This window comes from Oryctolagus cuniculus, chromosome 3 (genome assembly GCF_964237555.1).
Source record: "Oryctolagus cuniculus chromosome 3, mOryCun1.1, whole genome shotgun sequence".
Lineage (NCBI taxonomy): Eukaryota > Metazoa > Chordata > Mammalia > Lagomorpha > Leporidae > Oryctolagus > Oryctolagus cuniculus.
This window is the reverse complement of record NC_091434.1, coordinates 146,912,031-146,933,098: the sequence shown is the minus strand read 5'-3', so window position 1 is coordinate 146,933,098 and position 21,068 is coordinate 146,912,031. Positions and strand designations below refer to the sequence as shown.

General features: G+C 40.0%; 1 protein-coding gene across 14 annotated transcripts in view; it reads left to right on the top strand.

The window, feature by feature from the left end:
* CACNA2D1 (calcium voltage-gated channel auxiliary subunit alpha2delta 1) overlaps positions 1-21,068 on the top strand; it is a 524,460-nt gene that overhangs the window by 375,190 nt on the left and 128,202 nt on the right. For all 14 annotated transcript variants that reach the window (XM_070069807.1, XM_070069805.1, XM_070069803.1 and 11 more), the window contains 1 exon segment: positions 20,437-20,568. In XM_070069807.1, the coding sequence (XP_069925908.1) occupies positions 20,437-20,568 (132 nt within the window).

The window sequence follows — 21,068 nt, the reverse complement described above, 5'->3', positions numbered from 1 at the left end:
CCATTTTGGGAGTGAACCAAAGGATGGAAGACCCTTCTCTCTTACTGTCTGTTTGTCTGTCTGTCTGTCTGTCTCTCTCTCTCTCTCTCTCTCTAACTCTGCCTCTCAAATAAATAAATCTTTAAAAAAATAAAATTGAATATGACAAGCAGTGTCCTTGAGTTTCAGGGACATTTTTTATTTTAATGAATACATGTTTTTCTGAAAAAATTATTTATTTAAAAGGTAGAGTTAGAGAGAGAGAGAGATCTTTCATTTGGTGTTGCACTCCCCAAAAGTCCCGATGAATACCTCTTTATGTTCTCACAGCACTAATACCTGTGAAAGACTTTTTAAAATTTGTTTTATTCTACTTGAAAGGCAGAGTAAAAGACACAGAGAGAGTGATATCTCTTTCTCTTGGTTGACTCCCCAAATAAGTTACAACAGTCAGGGCTAAGCTAGACTGAAGTCAGGTGACTAACCCCAGCTAGGTCTCCTACAGGGACCCGGCACATAAGCCATCATCTGCTGCCTCCCAGGATGCATTAAGAGGAAGCTAGATTGAAGATGTAAATTCTAGATAATAAGATTAGATTTTTGGATTTGTTTTTAAAAGGGAAAATTTCTTATTAAATGATGAATATGATTGGTTCCAAGGAATAGAAAGGATCACTGGACATGGTGCACTAAGGAGAAGCCTCATGAGTCACTCTCATTGCATTCAGAATTTCTCAAAGTTTAAAAAAATAAACATTTGTTCTATTCTCACCAAAAAAATGATTTTTTTTGCATTGGGTAGATGGTAGAAGGGTTATCAAAAGTAAATGCCTTTAACATAAATTAATGTTACTGATTATGCATAGAATAAGTACATATTAGTTTAAACAGAGGACAAAATTATGTGATCTTGTGTCTATAGTGAGTCATATACACATCTACCTTCCTGTCTAAGAAGGTATTAGATTCTGAAGAGTATGTGATTTAAAAATACAAGATGAAAATCATAAAACAATGTTAAATAATAAAATGCACAGGCTTTTGATTTTACTGAAAAATGTTGAAGGTGTCACATTTAGTAAATAGACAAAAAAAGCAAAGGTTGGTATTTTAGCAGTATGAGTATAAAATAATTGAATCAACAAAAAATGCAAAGGCTTTGCTTCAGATTTATTTGGAAAGGCTAGAGATACTTACGTGAAAGATCCCAGCTTCTGTTAGTTTGATACACAAACAGAAGGAAAGCCCTCCTTTAACAATAGGAGTAAGGTTAATATCAAGACATATATTTGGGGAAGGATGGTAAAATTCATTTCAGTATACCATCAATGTTTATATCAGAGACTGATAACCATTTGTTGAAAGTTAAATGGAGGCCGGCGCCGTGGCTCACTTGGTTAATCCTCCGCCTGTGGCGCCGGCATCCCATGTGGGTGCAATTCTAGTCCCGGTTGCTCCTCTTCCAGTCCAGCTCTCTGCTGTGGCCTGGGAGTGCAGTGGAGGATGGCCCAAGTGCTTGGGCCCCTGCATCCGCATGGGAGACCAGGAGGAAGCACCTGGCTCCTGGCTTCGGATCAGCGTAGCTCCCACTGTAGCGGCCATTTAGGGGCTGAACCAATGGAAGGAAGATCTTTCTCTCCGTCTCTCTATCTCACTGTCTGTAACTCTACCTGTCAAATAAGAAAAAGTTACATGGAGTACTTCCTGAATGTAGGCCTAATTTTCTGCTTTATGAAATACCTTCTGTCATTAAATGATACTGAGGAGTCAGTGAGGTTTCTTTTCCATGAATTACCACCCGATGCATTTCTAAGTAATTCAGTCTGCCACACAGTCCTGCCTTCTGATCAGTGATGGTGGTTGGCGTTGGTGCCATCAGAGCTCCTGCTGCAGGCTCTGCTCATTTCACAAAGCTAAAGGGCAAGTCCAGTGCTGGGAAAGGCCATGCCGTGATGTCCAGGAGGATATGTGCAGTAATTGCAGTGTCTTTGTAGTCCGTGTCCAGCTGCTGTGGTTGAACTTTATGATTGTACACGGCTGCACAGTCATATGGAGCCCAGCCTCTCAAGGCCCTCTGTGAGTGTGGGTGCTCAATAGGTTATCCCATCATTCTAGCAGAGAAGGGCGGTGGCCTCTTCTCCATGCCCATGGCAAGCATTAGTCAAAGTGCTCTATATGCTAGAGATGCAGGCATTGTATCCCTGGGCACTTGATCTAAGCCAGTAACTATTTTACAGAAAGCAAAATTCAAAACAGTGCATTAGAGCATAATAGGCTTTTATTGGTTTCAGTGTCTCTTTTGTGTGATCTCTCGATAGACTGGAATTCATAATCAGTACATTTATTTTAATGCAGACGTGAAAATCACATTTGGAAGATACATTCTGCCGTTTCTGTTAAATAAAAGGAGTAAATATTAAAGTGTGCTCTTCAATGATTATTCTTTAAATCTTTATTTATTTATTTGAAAGGAGAGAGAGAAACAAAGGCAGAACAACAGACAAAGGGAGACAGAGAAACAGAGAGGCAGACGGAAAGAGAGAGAGGGAGTGAGCTCCCCTTCCCTGGTTTACTCTCCAAATGCCCGCATCGGGGTTGGGCCAGGAATCTCAAGCAGAGAAGGAGCTTCAACCCGGACACTGTGATCCAGGTGTCTCCGGTGGCCTCATAAACCCTGCACCCAGTGCCTGCTCCTGATCACTTTTTATGGGAAACAATGTTCTTGTTTCACAGAGTTGTGCCAGTGGATTCCTTCTGTGGAGCAGCTTCTCTGATAGCACTCTTCAGTACCTACGTGCCTACAGACCCTCCTGGTGTCACTTCATTCATAGTGATATTCCAAGTGCCACTTCAACAGTGGCCCCTGCATTTGAACTTCCACACATGGGCTTCACCCTTGGGGATTGACACTGACCCCTTACCTGAGATCCTACTTATCTCACAGTATTCTCATAGTATGTTCAAAACAGGGTTTGCCATTGTTGTCTCCAAACACACTTCTACAGATGTTCTGATCTCTATTAATAGTGCTGCCCAGACTCCCAAGCAAGGACACCAGATTTCCTCTTTTCTCCTCTCCCACTGTTTGTCACCATGGCCTCTAGGTGGGTTCTATGTGGTAATTCTCAAAACTCCTTCCACATCCCTGCCTTCTATGTGCCAACAGGGTTGCTGCTCACCAGTCTGGCTGTGCCTGCTCTCCATCCTGCCTTGTCTGGTCGGTTTCCCACCCACTTTCAGTCTCCTCCATGCTGGCTTCTGAATGAAGTCTCAAAAGCAATTAGACTTTACTTCATACTTCATTTTATATGACCCTCTGTAATTATCAGAAGAGAATATTTATTCCTAAATATCATAATAAAAAGGGCTCCCAGGAACTCCTGGAAAATGCTTCTTATCTTTTCGGTCCATTTTCCACCAAGTTTTTGAAGCTCCATCTGATAAATCCCTGTGTTGTCCTTGCTGTTGTCATCATTCCCCCTTATTCGTTTTAGGCCATTTGAGCAATGCCTTATGTCTGCTTTCACCTTCATGCCCAGCACAAGGTGTTCCTTGCATCGGCCCCACAATCATTCTCCCGCCACTTCTGCTGTTTAGCATTGTGTGTGTCCCTTCCTCAGGAAGCCTTTGGGACCATCCCCCTAACCTGCACCTGGTAGTATTTACTTAGCTTCTGAAACGCAGGTGTTAACAGAGTCTGTGATAGAAAGAATTTTTTTTTTTTTTTTTTTGACAGGCAGAGTGGACAGTGAGAGAGAGAGAGTCAGAGAGAAAGGTCTTCCTTTTGCCGTTGGTTCACCCTCCAATGGCCGCCGCGGCCGGCGCGCTGCGGCCGGCGCACCGCGCTGATCCGATGGCAGGAGCCAGGTACTTATCCTGGTCTCCCATGGGGTGCAGGGCCCAAGCACCTGGGCCATCCTCCACTGCACTCCCTGGCCACAGCAGAGAGCTGGCCTGGAAGAGGGGCAACCGGGACAGAATCCGGCGCCCCGACCGGGACTAGAACCCGGTGTGCCGGCGCCGCTAGGCGGAGGATTAGCCTAGTGAGCCGCGGCGCCGGCCCGATAGAAAGAATTTGATTTTTGATTCTTTGATTTGTTGTTCTGACTTCATTAGAGCCATAGTAACTTGAGCATGGTTATTGCAATGTAATGGAGATGGAATTCCAAGGATGTGGTCAAGCATTATTAATAAATGGTGTTTTCTTTTTGAGTGGTTAAATATAATGCCAGAGTTAGAACTTCTCCTTTCTAGGATACATCTATTACAGTAAGAATACCCAAAGTGTCCTTACTGTGCCACAGTAGTCACTAGTGCTATGTGTGTCTGGATATTTTAGTGTACTAGGTAGTAGGATAACTGTGTGAGACTCTGTCCTTGAGCATTGTAGTGAATCGCAGTGAGATCAGGAGACTGTCCAGGCATTTCCTACCAGTGTTTGTTAATATCATCGGTGTTGTTTTTATTAAGATTTTTATATTAACCTTTCTGTGGGTAGTTAGTTCTCAACGTAAATCTCTTGGGGATGATTGTTAATGGCACTGTGACTTAAACCACTGCTTGTGATGCTGGCTTGCCATATTGGAGTGCCAGTTCCCATGCCAGCTGTTCAGCTTTTGATCCAGCTCCCTGCTAATGACCCCTGCCACCCACATGGGAGGCTCGTGGGGAATTCTTGGCTCCTGGCTTTGGTCTGGCGTGGCCCTGGCTCTTGTGGCCATTTGGGGGAGTGAACCATTAGTTAGAAGATCAAATCTCTCTCTCTCTCTCTCTCTCTCTCTCTCACACACACATACACACACACACAGCTTTTCAAATAAGGAATACATAAATTTTCTGACAACCCAATCTTAAAGTAGCCAACTAGTCCATCTCTGTGGCATCCCAATTTCAGTTTGTTAAAGGATTCTCTATACATTGTTAGACGATTATTGATTTTTGTGTTTCTCCTTCACCAGAATGTTAGAAGACCTGTGTGTTTCAATGGGAGTTGTTGTTCTAGAGGAAATCTGTACACATGGCCCACCACGAGTTTTTGCAAATCAAGTTTTATTGGCTCATATACCCCTTTTTTCATGTGTTGTATATGGAGCATTTTTGCCATAGCTGCAAAGTGAGTAGCTGTGACAAACATTACTTGGACCATAACCCTAAAATATTTATCATCTGTCCCTTTGAGAGCTTAGAACAGTGTCTGGTGCATAAATGGGTGATCAGTAGATGTCAGTTGGATGCACGTGTGATAGAAGCCAGGTAATCAGATGAAACACACAGATCAAGAGATACTTACTTAAAAGCTTTTTAGACATATTTAGTGATTTAGAGATCTCTAAAATTAGGCCACAACCTTTATACCCTACTCTTGCAAACATTTCCTGTCAAACGGGGTGATCTGTCAGCAAGAGCACAGTAAAAGCAGGACCAGCGAATTCTCTGGGGATACCCACCACTCACCAGTCATTCTGGCTTAGGGGAAGATAAGGAAATATTGGACCACTTGGAAGGATGTGGCATCTATCAAGTAAAAGATTTAAAAACCAGAACACTTTTATCCTTTGCTTAAGGTTGCCTTTAACTTAAGAATAGGACCAAGCACAGGAGAGTTACAATTCATATATTCATGTACTCTTTCATGCATTAACAGATACTTGTTGAGTACCTAAACATGTTAATCTTTACTGACCACTGAATGCCTATTATACACTTAGTGTAGCATAATATTCTAATTTTTATAACAATCCTACCTAGGTATCATAGATAATGTTTTTTTTTCACTTTGTACTTGAAAAACTAGAAGCTCATTCAACTGTACAGTTTACTGCATTTTTTACAACTGTGTCTTAAATATAGCTTTGCCACCTTCCCTTGCCTCTTGCACAATATTTTAGGTTTGGGGTCGGGGGAGGGATGCATAACATGTTGTTGTGGTTCTTACTGTGAAGCCACTTGCAGTATAATAGAGGTGCACACATAACCATGACAGTGCAATGTGGAAGTATTTCAATGGCTGTATGTAGATAAAGCTATAGGAGACTAGTGAGGGAGTTTATACTCTGCTAGATGAGGAGGAGGCAGGCTGGGGAAGATGAAAGAGCACCTAGAATGAAGAAGATGCTGCACTGAGACATGAAAGAAGGGAGAATTTGAACAAGCAGGCATGGTCAGAAAGCCAGTACCCACAGGAAAGATAGCGTATCCAAGAACGTGGGAGGCAGGCATTAGGACTTGCATCCTCTAGGGATGTCAGAACGTCTTTGATTATGGCTCAGGCTTACTGTGCATGGAAAAGACTAGGGTTTCAGCCTGAAAGATGGGCAGAAGCTACTCTTGAAAGACCTGCTCCTATGGAGAACAACTTTTAATTAAGGAAGGGCATTCAACAAGTAGACTACTGTGGCAGCAGAAGAAAAGTGGGTGGAAGTGAGTTAAAACTGGAAAATCTCAATGGTTACTGCAAAAGGCCTAAGCGAGCATGTTGTGAAGTCAGAACCGAGCGTAGATACCTTGGAGCCCAAAGCAGCACGACCTGGTTGTTTACTGTCCCCTGGTGTTTTTTGTCCTGAGTCTTTAAGTTGTTATAAGAATACTATATTACAAATGCTTGTTTTGATCAGGACTTGAATTATTTACTGTTTTTTAAGGCTGCATCAGACTGGTTTGATCTCTTTCACTTTGACAAATGTAAATTTTGTTGGAAATTTAGCAGTATCTGTGAATGAAAAAAATACATGATTTATTAGAGTAGAAAACCGATTGTACCTGTGTTATTTAGGTAGTTGCTGAGCTATGAAGTAGCTAGGACTTATAAATTTAATGTGTCAACGACTGTAATGATTCCATTAAAATCTGAACAAATTGTGCTTACTATGTTATAAGCATCCTTGAAACCAACCGTGTTCATAGTTTGTGTTTTTTTGAAGATAGAAGTCTGTGTCTCTGTATAAGTAACAAAATATATAATGAATACTCTGCAAATATACATATGGACAGTTCTCTATACAGTATGACTAGAAATACTAGCACAAGGCTAGCAACACAACACAAGGATATTAATCCCGTGTTGTCTTCAAAATAGTGTTTCAGTTCATTCCTGCCCTTTATGTAACATGATTCCATGCAGCAATCTGAGATGTATTTAGTTCAGTGTGCTTTTTCCCCCACTCTGGATCAGCACATGTTATTTAAAACAAGAGATCTCTGTTCTTGATTACAGCTGACTTGTCTGTGCTGTGCTTCTGTGCATCTGATCTTTCCATCTTAGACTCACCAGGCAACTCTTTGTTCTAAAACTCAGTGACACAAAACCTTAAGTACCAAGCAGCGCGGGCCTCATTGTCAGCATCACCCTTTTCCCCTGGAGCCTTGTTATCCTTCTCCCTCAACCATATCTCATTAGTCAGCGCCCTACCTGTCCGTCCTTCTTTGTGAATTCAGCAGCCCAGATCGGATGGAGACATTGAATTCCCTTTGCAGTTGGGCAGTCTCCGGGCAAAGGCAGAAGTTCCCTCATCTAATTTGGTCTGCGTTTCCTGGTCAGAGTTTCTGCTTTTTTTTAACAGGAGCTTGTGTGTGTATGTGTGTGTGTGTGTGTATGTTTTGAGTCTAGTATGCTTATTAGATCTTACATAATTTTCTTCCTTTTGCTAGGATATCAGCATATCTCTGTTAGACCTAGGATAATGATTTCAGGAACTCTGGGAATATTCCTTTGTAAAAATGATATGCTCAATAAAATCACATACCACGTTAAAAGTTCCTAGTACAATATTTATGATTTTTGGTTTGGCATTGCGTTATGTCATGAAACTGGTTTTGGGAAGGTTGGCACACTGTTTTCTTCATGACAGCCAAAGCAAGGAAACGAAGCATCCTTCATGTCCACGGCCTCAGGGTAGGGTGAGAAAGGAAAGGCAAGAACCAGGTTCTACTCACATATTCCAGCATTTAGCAGCTGGATCAGAATTGCTCCATGATGATATTTTTTAACAAAATCTTTCAAATGCTCAGTGTTAAGAGATAGAGAAGAGGCTGGCGCCGTGGCTCAGTAGGCTAATCCTCTGCCTACGGCGCCGGCACACCGGGTTCTAATCCCGGTCGGGGCACCGGATTCTGTCCTGGTTGCTCCTCTTCCAGGCCAGCTCTCTGCTGTGGCCCGGGAGTGCAGTGGATGATGGCCCAAGTGCATGGGCCCTGCACCCCATGGGAGACCAGGAGAAGCACCTGGTTTCTGCCTTCGGATCAGCACGGTACGCTGGCCACAGCGCGCTGGCCGGCTGCAGCGGCCATTGGAGGGTGAACCAACGGCAAAGGAAGACCTTTCTCTCTGTCTGTCTCTCTCACTGTCCACTCTACCTGTCCAAAAAAAAAAAAAAAAAAGCGATAGAGAAGATAGCAATGATAATGATAATGATAGGGGCCAGTAAGTGACAAGTATTTGTGACCTTCAAAAAGGCTCTGGGAGATATTCTTGTTACCCAAAGCACTCAGGTGAGGAAACAGGCCAAAGAGAATGAAAGCCCACCCCAAGGTCCAGATCTGTCAGGAAGCTGCTCGCTGGGTCTGGGAGCAGTGGCAGTGGCGAGGAAACTCTCTGATCCTACTACACATATTCCTGTACTTGTTTTCCAAATACCAATTACTTGAAGGAAAAAGGCATTGCCAACAAGAAAATCTGTAGTATGCATGCATAAGAAATCCCTCAATTCGGAGTCCTTTAAATTTGGTCTTAACTGCATATTCATTCCCATTTGGTACCAATCTCATTTCTATTCGCTCATATCTGAGGATTTTTTAAAAATTGCATATTTTACTTCTCTCTTTAAGGTTTAAGCACAGTATCTTTAAGGCATTTTAAAATATTTTTGTATGCTTAGAATTTAGCACACTATATGCTTACTGAAATATTATTCTAATATATAGAAATAGAAATGTGTCAGATTCATTCTCATTTTTATTTACCAATACCCAAATTTCTGATGAAGATGATTTGGTGAAGTTTTAAGGGTTAAAATTGTATTTTCTTCTAGCATTTAGTTCTAAAATTCCTGTTTTATATGTATAAATTACATAACGTTCCAAAATTTAAAATGAAATATTTTAATGATCTGGTCTGGTGCAAAATACCTGGGCAGAAGGAATGTGGCTTTATATGAAAGACACAGAGAGAATTACATATGTATACACACACACACACACACACACACATATATATATAAAAATATAGGTTGGTGTTCAAGGAAAAGAAAATAACTGACAAGACTGAGATAAAACTCTGGCATGCAAAAGCGAGCTGTCAGCTGCGCAAGACACCTGAAAGAGATGTGCACCTTACAATTTTTTTAGATCTAGCCAAGAAAAGGACTATAATAAAAGTTTTCATCTTGAAATCCATTTGACATCCATACCAGACGTGTGGCCTGTGCAAGATCCTTCGTGTAGATGGCCTTCACTTTGTTAGATAAAAAAGTGACAGAAACTCAAGAATGTAAAGGATGCACTAGTGATTGAGATGCTTGGCTAACACGGTTACTAGTATTTTATTTGGTTTTTATAATGTTAGCACTAGAAATTCTTACAATGCTTTAAGTATTAGTAGGTGTTTTTTTTTTAACCTTCCCTCCTATTCTTGCAGTGTTTCTTCCCCCAAATCCTGACCCCCACCCCGAAAAAAAAAAAAACCTTAAAAATCATAATTTTGTTAAGTGGCATTAAGTCGCTCATTGAATAGCTGTTCTATTAGTTTCTAATGTCTTCCTTTTCTCTTGCATTATTCTTCTTTTCTTTAATGATAAAGTGGATCTTTTTTTCCCCCACTCCTTTTGTGTGCTGCACGATTTGCAGCTTTTATGAAACCCACACAGCTGTGTTGTGGGCATTGGCCAGGTGCTCAGTCCACAGGAAACTGAAGAGATGGGGAGCCAGAAGTCTCAGTGATAAAGGGGTTACAGAATTGACAAGGACAAGGGCCTCTTAATATTTGCAGCACACTGGCTGCAGGAGTACGGCTTATCTCCTCATCAGAGTCCTCGTGTGCCTTGGATTTGCCCATCCTCAGTGGGAGGTGGATTCTGGTGCCTGAGATGCGATTACAGAGATTAGATTTGGCCTCCCTGTTTTCCGGTACCTTATTAATTTTTCATTTACATTGGGATTAGATGAGATTCTATTAGCCCAATCCACTGAAAAGATTTCATTCATTTTAATATTTATGCACACTGTCAAGTCCTTAAAGTGGATTCTTTTTGTCTGTGCACTTAATTGGATCAGTAGGTTCTTCTAACATTTTTCTTTTTTAGAGATTAGGGTTGAGGAATAAAATTAGTGACATATGGCACATCTCATCTGTTAAATGCAACATTTTTAATGACTCCCTTGTTTACTATGGTATGAAATAAGCATTTTCTGTATAGATAAAACATAAGTTCAGTTTAGAATCAGACTTACAGTTACGATCGAATCTAAGCCAAAAATAATTTAGAACTTCTAATATTCTGTTATTGTCCAAAAAATAAAAGGGAAGAAGAGGGTGACATTTATTGGCATTAAAAACTAGCTTGAAAATCCTTACTTGCTTGTTAAAGGAAGAGAGTAGAGTGTTTTAGAGTTTCTGGAATTAAAATGAACACTTGAGAACCATTGTGCTATGGAGGAAGAGGCAATTTTGTGTATCAGATTTAAAGATTTTGGACAGCCACAACTACAGATAAAATGAAAGTGTAGAATTAAATAGCATACGGATCTTGGGGATTTTGGAATGTTGACATACACTTATATGGGTGCTGTCTCTATAGTTCTCAGTGTGTGATGTTTGTAAAAACTTACTAGGTTTTTTTTTCATCATCTTAAAAGAAAGACAATACCAGTATCTCACTTTTAGTGTTATCCTAGAAATTAAATGAGATAATGCAAGGAAAATTATAATATCTGATGGCATGCAATAAGTGCTTAATAAATCTTACTGACTTTATCTTTTTAAGATTTATTTATTTATTTGAAAGTCGAGTCACACAGAGAGAGGAGAGGCAGAGAGAGAGAGGTCTTCCATCCATTGGTTCACTTCCCAATTGGTCGCAATGGCTGGAGCTGCACAGATCTGAAGCCAGGAGCCAGGAGCTTCTTCCGAATCTCCCACATGGGCGCAGGGGCCCAAGGACTTGAGCCATCTTCTACTGCCTTCCCAGGCCATAGCAGAGAGCTGGATGGGAAGTGGAGCAGCTGGGTCTCGAACTGGTGCCCATATGGGATGCCAGCGCTTCAGGCCAGGGCGTTAACCTGCTGAGCCACAGCACCAGCCCGACTTTATTTGTTAATAGGAGCAAGTTTAAATAACATGCTATGTTAAGAAATGTATTTGATGGGCTGACATTGTGGCATACTGAGCTAAGCTGTCACCTACAATACCAGCATCCCATATGGGAATGCCAGTTCAAGTTCCAGCTGCTCTGCTTCCGATCCAGTTCCCTGCTCATGCACTTGGGGAGGCAACAGAATATGGCCCAGATACGTGGGTCCCTGCCATCCATGTGGAGGAACCAGATTGAGCCATCTGGGGGAGTAAGGCAGCAGATGGATCTCTCCCTCCCTCCTTCTCACTCCACTCTCTCTATCACTCTACCTTTCGAATGAATAAAATACATCTTTAAAAAAAGAAAAAATTATTTGAGGGACAGAAACACAGACCAACATAGAGCCCCCATCTGTGGATTCACTTCCCAGATGCCTCCAATGCCTGAGGCTGGGCTGGAACTGAAGTAGGAAGAAGGAACTCAGTCCTGGTTTCCCACGTGAGTGGCAGAATTCAGTTACTTGAACTGTCACTGCTGTCTTCTGGGGCCTGTATTACCAGGAAGCTGGAGTTAGGCATTGAACCCAGGCACTCCAGTCTGGTACTTGGGTGTGTAACTGGCATCTTCACCACCAAGCCAAATGCCCTCTCCAAGTGCTTTATTTTTACCCTTAATGCAAAATTAGAACAGAATGGTAGTACTCCTTGAATGGAAACAGCATTGTAAACGTTGTAGTGAATTCTCTGTATTACCTATTTAACTGTACAACACTAAGCATTGTTAAAATTAATGTTTATCTAGTCCTTTCCATTGCTGTAATAGCAATAGTTCTTAACCAAAGGCTTGTCAAAAATTATTTTATACTTTGAGTAAATCATAAATTTGTTTTCTCTGTATCCTGGCATATATTAGAAAGATGTCGTTAACAATGCAGTCTCGGTTATGCATAATGAATGATTTCCAGGGATCTAACGTACAGCATGGTGAGGGTTCTCTCCCTCTCTCTCTCCCCTCTCCCTCCCCATCCCCCTCCCTCCCTCCTTCCCTCCCCCCCCCAAAATGTTAAAGAGATAATTAGTTTGATTATGGTGATAAGTGCTTGATGTATGAGTTTATGTATATCAGAACATCCAGTTTTACACTTTAAATATATATAACTTTATATGTCAGTGATATTTCAGTAAAGCTACTTAAAACAAAGAAAGCTGTAGTTGATATAAATATGCTGAAGATTTTTCAAATATTCATATAGAGCCTTTCATGCATGCTAAGGCCCTGAACCTTGAATAAATAAAATGTATTTAAATCCTATACAGATTTTAAAAGGACACAATAGTGAAATATTTTCTAGATTGAAGTTTGTAGAAGAAAATTGGATTTAGAGATTGTCAGTAATTCTGTATTCCATGTCATAAACAAGAAATGAGAGTCATGTATTTTAGAATTAGCAGCGGACATAGGTGTGTCTTTTGTGCTATTACAAATTGGATTCCTCTTTCTTCCCTGGAGAAGCCAGACCGAACAAAAGGATACACTACAAGAGAAAAAACGCTGAACACCAAGGCCATGGTTTTGAAAGCTAAGTATATGAAGAATAGCATATGCTCAGCATTCTGTATCAATTATCAGTGAAATCCTGTTACGCCTTTCAGAATAGAGGCTTTAAGTCAAGGTTTGCTCTCTAAGCGTTCACTGCTTTTAGTAGGCTGGCCTTGAACATCTATAAAAGACGTAATTTTGCAAAGTAGAATTTTATAACAGGGACACAGATCTTCATTTCTTAAAATTTGACAGAAAATGAGAGCTAATCTTAACTCTTGAAGTAGCCATACAATACTAAGCTAAATTCATTAGTAACTGACAGTAGGTTCTAGGGCTAGACTGGCATTAGTCAATCTTCTACAGTGAAAAAAAAATGCAGTCATGTATTTCTAATACCAGTTCACTCATGTACTTCTACTCATAGTTAAATCAGGAGACAGAAAGTTTATGTAAAGGTAAAACACTATTTTCTGTCAAGGGTGGGGAGGGAAAGAAAGGCTATATCGAGTACAACATAAAATATATGTTATAACACACTGTCATGTTATCTGCAATTGAGAATATAAAATAAAATTTATTTGTACTGATCACTTAAAATTTTTTTAACTTTTATTTAATAAATATAAATTTCCAAAGTACAACTTCTGGATTATAGCAGCTTTTTCCCCCATAACCACCTTCTCACCCGCAACCATCCCATCTCCCTCTCCCATCCCATTTATATCAAGATGCATTTTCTTTTTGTTGTTGTTGTTTGTTTGTTTGTTTTTAACAGGCAGAGTGGACAGTTAGAGAGAGAGACAGAGAGAAAGGTCTTCCTTTGCCATTGGTTCACCCTCCAATGGCCGCCGCAGCCGGTGCACTGCGGCCGGCGCACAGCGCTGATCCAAAGCCAGGAGCCAGGTACTTATCCTGGTCTCCCATGGGGTGCAGGGCCCAAGCACTTGGGCCTCCTCCACTGCACTTCCTGGCCACAGCAAAGAGCTGGCCTGGAAGAGGGGCAACTGGGACAGAATCCGGCGCCCCGACTGGGACTAGAACCCGGTGTGCCGGCACCGCAAGGTGGAGGATTAGCCTAGTGAGCCGCGGCGCCAGCCCAAGATGCATTTTCAATTATCTTTAATACAGAAGATCAATTTAGTATATACTAAGTAAAGATTTCAACAGTTTGCACCCACACAGAAACACAAAGTATAAAGTACTGTTTGAGTACTAGTTATACTGTTACTTCACATAGTACAACACATTAAGGACAGAGATCCTACATGGGGAGTAAGTGTACAGTGACTTCTGCTGTTGACTTAACAATTTGACACTCTTGTTTATGGCGTCAGTAATCACCCGAGGCTCTTGTCATGAGCTGCCAAGGCCATGGAAGCCTCTTGAGATCGCCAACTCCAATCTTATTTAGACAAGGCCATAGTCAAAGTGGAAGTTCTCTCTTCCCTTCAGAGAAAGGTACCTCCTTCTTTGATGACCTATTCTTTTCCCTAAGATCTCACTCGCGGAGATCTATCATTTAGGTCATTTCATTTTTTTTTTTTTTCCAGGTGTCTTGGCTTTCCATGCATGCCTGAAATAACTCTCATAGGCTTTTTAGCCAGATCTGAATGCCTTAAGGGTTGATTCTGAGGCCTGATTGCTGTTTAGGAATCTGCCATTCTGAGTCCGCTGTGTATCCAGCTTCCCATGTTGGATTGTTCTCTCCTTTTTAATTCTATCAGTTAGTATTACCAGACACTAGTCTTGTTTATGCGATCCCTGTGACACTTAATCCTATCGTTAGGATCAGAACTGAAACTGATCACTTGGACTAGTGAGATGGCAATGGTAGGTGCCACCTTGATGGGAGTGAATTGGAATCCTCTGGCACATTTCTAACTCTACCATTTCACTTAAAATTATTATTTCAATTATGTGTATTTTTAGGGTGATGGGATAATTCAAAATATTTGTTTAATATATGATGATTAATCATATTAGTATTTCTACTTCCTCTCCACTTCCTGCTAATGTGCTTTGGAAAGCAGCAGAGGATGGCCCAAATACTGGTACCCTTGCAACCGACATGGAACACCTGGGTGAGGGGTTCCAGGCTCCTGACTTCAGCCTGGCTCAGCCTTGGCCGTTGGGGCCATATCAGGAGTGAACCAGCATATGGAAGATCTCTTTTTCTGTCTCTCTTTATTTCAAATAAATAAAATATTTTGAAAAAATTTGATAAAAATTATATGTATTGCTAGGATAAAGTGCAGTATTTTAAGAAATATATATAATGTGTAGTGAGCAAATCAGGGTAAATTAGCATTTCTTTCTGATTTTTATGTTTGGAGCCTGTGAGCTCCTTTCTTTCAGTTCTTCAGGAAACGTATAACAGTATTGTTAGCCACAGTCACCCCACCATGCTGTGGATCCCTAGAACTTCTTACTTGTGTCTTACCTTGTTTCCAGACCCATTGCCAGCTTCCCGTTGTCTCTCCTCTGCTCCTCCCCTTCCTAGCCTCTAATAGTTGCTATTCTATGTTCAGACCAACTTTTTTTTTTTTTAGTTTCCACACATGAGAGAAAACTTTGCAGGACCCATCTTTCTCAGTGTGGCTGATTTCATTCAGCGTCACCTCCAGTTCTATCAGTTTTGCTGCAAATGGCAGAATGATATTCCACTATGTGTATGTGTGTATGTTTACCACAGTTTAAAAAATCTCTTCATCTGTTGCTGGACATCTTGTTGATTCCATATCTGGGCTAGTGTTAATCGTCCCAAGATGAATGTGAGAGTGTGGGTAACTCTTTGATGAGATGGTTTTATTTCTTTGGGTCATCTAGTGATAGGATGGCTGGATCATGTGGCAGATCTATTTTGAGTTTTTTCAGGATCCTCCATACTGTTCTTCTTAATGGCTGTACTAATTTGTATTCCCTCACATTCAGATTCTGTTTTCTTTACATTCTCCACAGCATTTGTCATTTTTTTTAATAGGCATGCTTACCATGGTGAGGTAATATCTTACTGTAGTGTAGATGTGCATTTTTCTGATTATTAGTGCTATTGAGCGTTTATTCATGTTTGTGGCCATTTGCATTACATTTGAGAAATGTCGGTTCATACAGTTTGCCCACTTTTAAATGGGATTTTTTTTTTTCTGTTGAGTATTTGGGATCCTTGTATGTTCTTGGTAGTAATCAGATAAATGGTGTGAAATATTTTCTCCCATTCTACTGGTTGTCTCTTCACCTTAATGAATCCGATTTGCTATAATCCCATCTGTCTAATTTTGTTGCCTATGCTTTTAAGATTTTATAAACACAACATAATATTAAATAATATTGGGCCATACATACAAAACAAAGCTCTCAATATTATTAAATATATCTATTCAAATAAAAGAATATTTTATTTTTGATCCAAAAATATTTCAAGTGCTTTTTAAAAGAAGACCATTTATTCTGGAATCTTGGATGAAACATAGTTTAGCTACTAATTTTATTACTATTTCTGCAATTAAAATTCAATCTTCATTTCTTGCTCTGTACATTAAAATAAAGATGGTGACATAAGGGATGATAGTTGCACTTTAAGGATTTTGTAATATACAATGCCAGATGAAAACCAGAACTGTGGTAAGAAAGAGTTTGTCATTTTTTTTTATCTTTTGAGTGTTGTGTCTTTATGTGAATAAACAATGTAGTTTTATCATCCATAGTAATATTTGCTGAAAGTAAGGAAATTTTTCAAGGAATTTGGTATTTTCTTTGTTCTATCATATTTGAAACCTTTTAATAACTATGATGTCAGGGCCAGTGCTGTGGCATAGTGGGTAGAGCCACGACTTACAGTGCTGGCATCCTTTATGGGCACCGGTTCAAGTCCCTGCTGCTCCACTTCTGCTCCAGCTCTCTGCTGTGGCCGGGAAAACAGTGGATGAAGGTCCAAGCCTTTGGGCTCCTGTATCCACATGTGAGACACAAAAGAAGCTCCTGGCTCCTGGCTTCAGATATATGTAGCTTTGGCCATTGTGGCCAATTGGAGAGTGGACCAGCGGATGGAAGACCTCTCTCTGCTTCTGCCTCTGTCTCTGCCTCTGCCTCTCTGTAACTCTGACTTTAAAATAAGTAAATAAATCTTTAAAAAATTTAAAAAAAATTATGGTGTCAAGAAAAGTGAGGCCAAAAACGCTTGCTGACAATAAAGAGGCACCCAGCTAACTGCATGAACTCTATGGAATATAAAATAAAAGATCTGCCAAGAACAACCTTCGACAAGTGTAATGCACTTGGCTTGTTACCCAGTTATAGATAGACTTGTCACTTAAAAAAAGATCATACATAAACTCTGCTTACAAATTTAGAGATAGGGAAATGGGGAATGTAGGTTTATGAATGTAGTGAAAATGGTAGGGGCCACATTAAAATTTAGGAAATGACATGAAGTTGGTTTAGCCTGGCCAGCATTGTGCATTAGTTTTGTTATTCCATCATCTGCAGATTACTCCATTATTTCAGTATTATTTATCCTGAGTATGCTGTTAGCAAAGAGGCAGGGAATTGTTGAACACGTTAGTTATTCTGAAGGAGCTGTTTAATTTCAAGAGATTAAGAAAAGGAAAGTCTATTTATTTCAGGATACCAGGGAAAAATGTATTTATTAGTCAAAGATAATTCTGGATCAGAAAAATAGGGCCAAATAACAAAGAGTCTAAAATAGTAGTCCTTCTTCTTTGATTGTTTGCTTTGGTGATTTATATATTCTCTTTTACAATTCTTAGTTGCTTTCCCTATGATTTGAGGAAAAAAATGCCGTCATGCTGCAATTTTTCCTACAGTTTTGGTGTTTTAATGATTTTGAATGGCATAATTAAATGAAGGATTCCTGTTTTAAAATTTTCTGATTAAGTACTACAGACACATACTCTCTCCATAATATAAATTTTTTGAAGTAGAATTGTGGGTTTAAAGACTATGTGCATTTTGATGGAAAGAGTCAAAGTGTCCTCTAAAGGGGCTGTACCAATTTTACATTCCATGGCAGATCCTTTGAGTTTTGATGTCTGCTTTTGATATTCAAATAAAGATTGTGATTAGTAGAATAATGATTGCATTGACAAGTCCATATAAATATATACTGAAATATGAAAGTACCTGTGTCCTCCCAGCATACTACACACTGAGTAAGTAGCCTCAGGTTTATAAACCTTGCTCCAGTGGTAGGGGGAAAATACAGTTTCTTTGATTCTGAGTAAAATTTCAAATTAGTTCAAGTCTCTTGTCTGTAACTTCTTTCTGTACTCAATTCATCTGTAGATGGACACATTTTGAGAAAAATATTTTGTAATCTGCTTCATAATGGCTTCTCTGAAAAAGAGAGTCTTCAAATGTATAACCTAGAAATTTGAAAGCATATTACCACAATGATAGAACTCTTTCAGGGATTCCCCTCAGTACATAGAAGTATAGGTCGCAGTCGGTGTATCAGTGCCTAATACTTAGTAGCTGTTAAGCTAGCAAATAAAAACAAGGAAAAATTAGCAGCCTTGGAAACAAATTAAACTTTATTACAAATAATTAGATGTCAGTTGTTACTTAATATGTGTTCGAGTCAAGGAAATTGAAGAGATAGAATAGAATAGGGATTAATGATGTCTTATCTTGGTCATAAATAAACATCATTATTTGTTCAGTAGAACATTACTATAAAACTCATGAATGTTTAAAGAAAAGGACAATGTCGCTGTTTTTCTATGATGTTTTCTATAGCAGTATAAATATTCATGACAGTGCATATCAGTTCAGGTTATCTGTGTGAATGTAAAATTTCATATAACTGGCCACTTAGTGTTCATTGGATCATGCTTTTGAATATGAATTTTCTGCTATCTCAGATGCACTATGGATCTGACCCAGCTCATGAATATTCACACACACGCAACTGATCTTTCTGAAAGTAATCACATCCATAAAGATGAATATCTTGGTAGTTCTTCAGTAATGAGAACCGCATCAAGACGCTGGTCCCAGAACAGTTCCCGTCTCCTTGTTTTCGCTATTTCTCTTTTTTGATTTTTTTTTGTCAGTGCTACAAAGTTTGAAATATAAACACCTAACGCTGTGCATGATTTAGCCATGGTTGCATTTGTTTGCTCTATCTGTTATAGGCGCACAGAAAAGAGTAGAACAAAGATAAGCAGCGTCTCTAATCTAAGCACATTTCCCCTGTTCCAGTTCTGCCAGTTTCTCACATGCAGTACTGCCCAAGCTGTTGGGATGATGATACCTATAAAGGATAAAGGATAAAAGGGGGGGGGGGAGGAAACATGGTTTCTGTGTGATTTTTTCAGAAAGTTTCATGTATTTATTTATTTGAAAAGCAGAGCAAAAGAGATTAAGAGAGATAGATAGATTTTCCATCTGTTGGTTCAATGCTCACATGCCCGCAAGTGCCAGAACTGGGTAAAGGTAAAGCCAGGAGCCCAGAATTCAACCCAAATCTCCCACATGCGCTGTGGGACCCAAGTACCAGCACCCATCAGAAAGAATAGCATTCAGGACTTGAAACTGACACTCTTGTGCTAATTCCAGCATCCCAAACAGCAGCTTAATCACTATGCCACAAGCCCACCCCTCTGACTGCTTTTTGAGTAAAGGGAAAATTATTTTCTAAGCCAACTACATATCTCATATGTTAGACTTGGGATTCTATGATCATGGAGTCCCGTAATTAAAATCGTATATAATTTTAACCCTTGTGGAATCTCATATCATTATCGCTTCTCCTTCATGGTAATGAATAACGTATGTTTGCAAAAACTGTCCAGTATCAGTGGGTAATTTTAATTAGATATCAAAATCAACCACCTGGTGCTTATTAGCACCCTACTTTAATTATGAATTAGGAAAATAAAATAATAAAATGATTATAAAATAAAAAAGTAAAATAAAAACCGCTGTTTATAAAGAGAGAGTACCAGATAGTTCCTCTTTGTATCACTCATGTTGTCAAGCCCTGGAATGAATTTTGCCTCTTATCAAACTATGTGCATTTTTTGTTGTTGTGTAAGCTTAATGGTAAAGCTCAATGGTAAAGCATTTGTTTATTTTTAACTCTGGCAACATACCAGTTTATGTTTGAGTACCCCAGGGGAGCAGCAATACTTGGGAGCTGTGATCTTTCAACTGTGCCCTGAGGTGATCTGTGGGTCTCCTCAGCACTGCCACTGAGGAGGAGGAGGAGGAGGAAAACCAACCCGCCCCCTGCTCTGTTGGATGTGTCCTAGTGGTTCTCAGCCTAGAGCAGTTTTCCCTGCAGAGGCCATTTGACACAAATCTGGAGACATTTTTGTTTGTCACTACTGACGAGATGGCACTGGGATGTGTTGGTTAGAGGCCAGAGATGGTGCTCAAGTTCCCATAATGCACGACAAAAACACTACCCAGCCAAAATGTCATAGGCATATTAAATTCTGTTAGAAGAAAGAATCCCTGCTCTACAGTCTTTTGATAACCACTATATGAGAGGACTTTTGCAGATAAAGCAGTGAAAAATGTATCTTATTATTTTGTAAATAGATGAAGACAGATTCAGTAATTAATTATATATTTGGATTCATTGATTCTTCTGTCTTCTTTCTGTTAGCGACAATCGTGTTAAACGAACTCAACTGGACAAGTGCCTTAGATGACGTTTTCAAAAAAAATCGAGAGGAAGACCCTTCACTGTTGTGGCAGGTGTTTGGCAGTGCCACTGGCCTGGCCCGGTATTACCCAGGTAAGTGCTCAGCGATTCCACAGCCATCCAGTGAGACGTAAGTACCAGCTTCCATGTTCCCTGAGAATCCTGTCACCTTCTTCTGTGGTTTAAGATGGTGATTATTTCACACACCTTTCCTAAGGCACAGATATCCCTTCCTACATGGCTCCGTATTGACCAAAATCACTCTAAACTGAAACCCCTAAGTAGCAGCTGGGCTGGTTGGTACCTGGAATTAAGCCAGGAGGCAGTGACTCCATGAACAGGTCTCCTCAGGAGTGCGTTTGGAGCAGGAAGTCACCATGGATCCTGTAACAGTTCTGAGATACAGGCCCAGCTGCCCAACCTGAATCCAACTGTGAGTCACATTAGAGGACTGGATAGAGTTTTTAGAAACTAATTGAAACATTTCTCTCCAGGTTTTAAAGGTGCTTGAAATTTATAACAAAAGTACTCATGGTTTTCTTTAGTCAGTGCATATGGATTTGTTAAAATGAGTAAGACAGGAAATAAAAGGA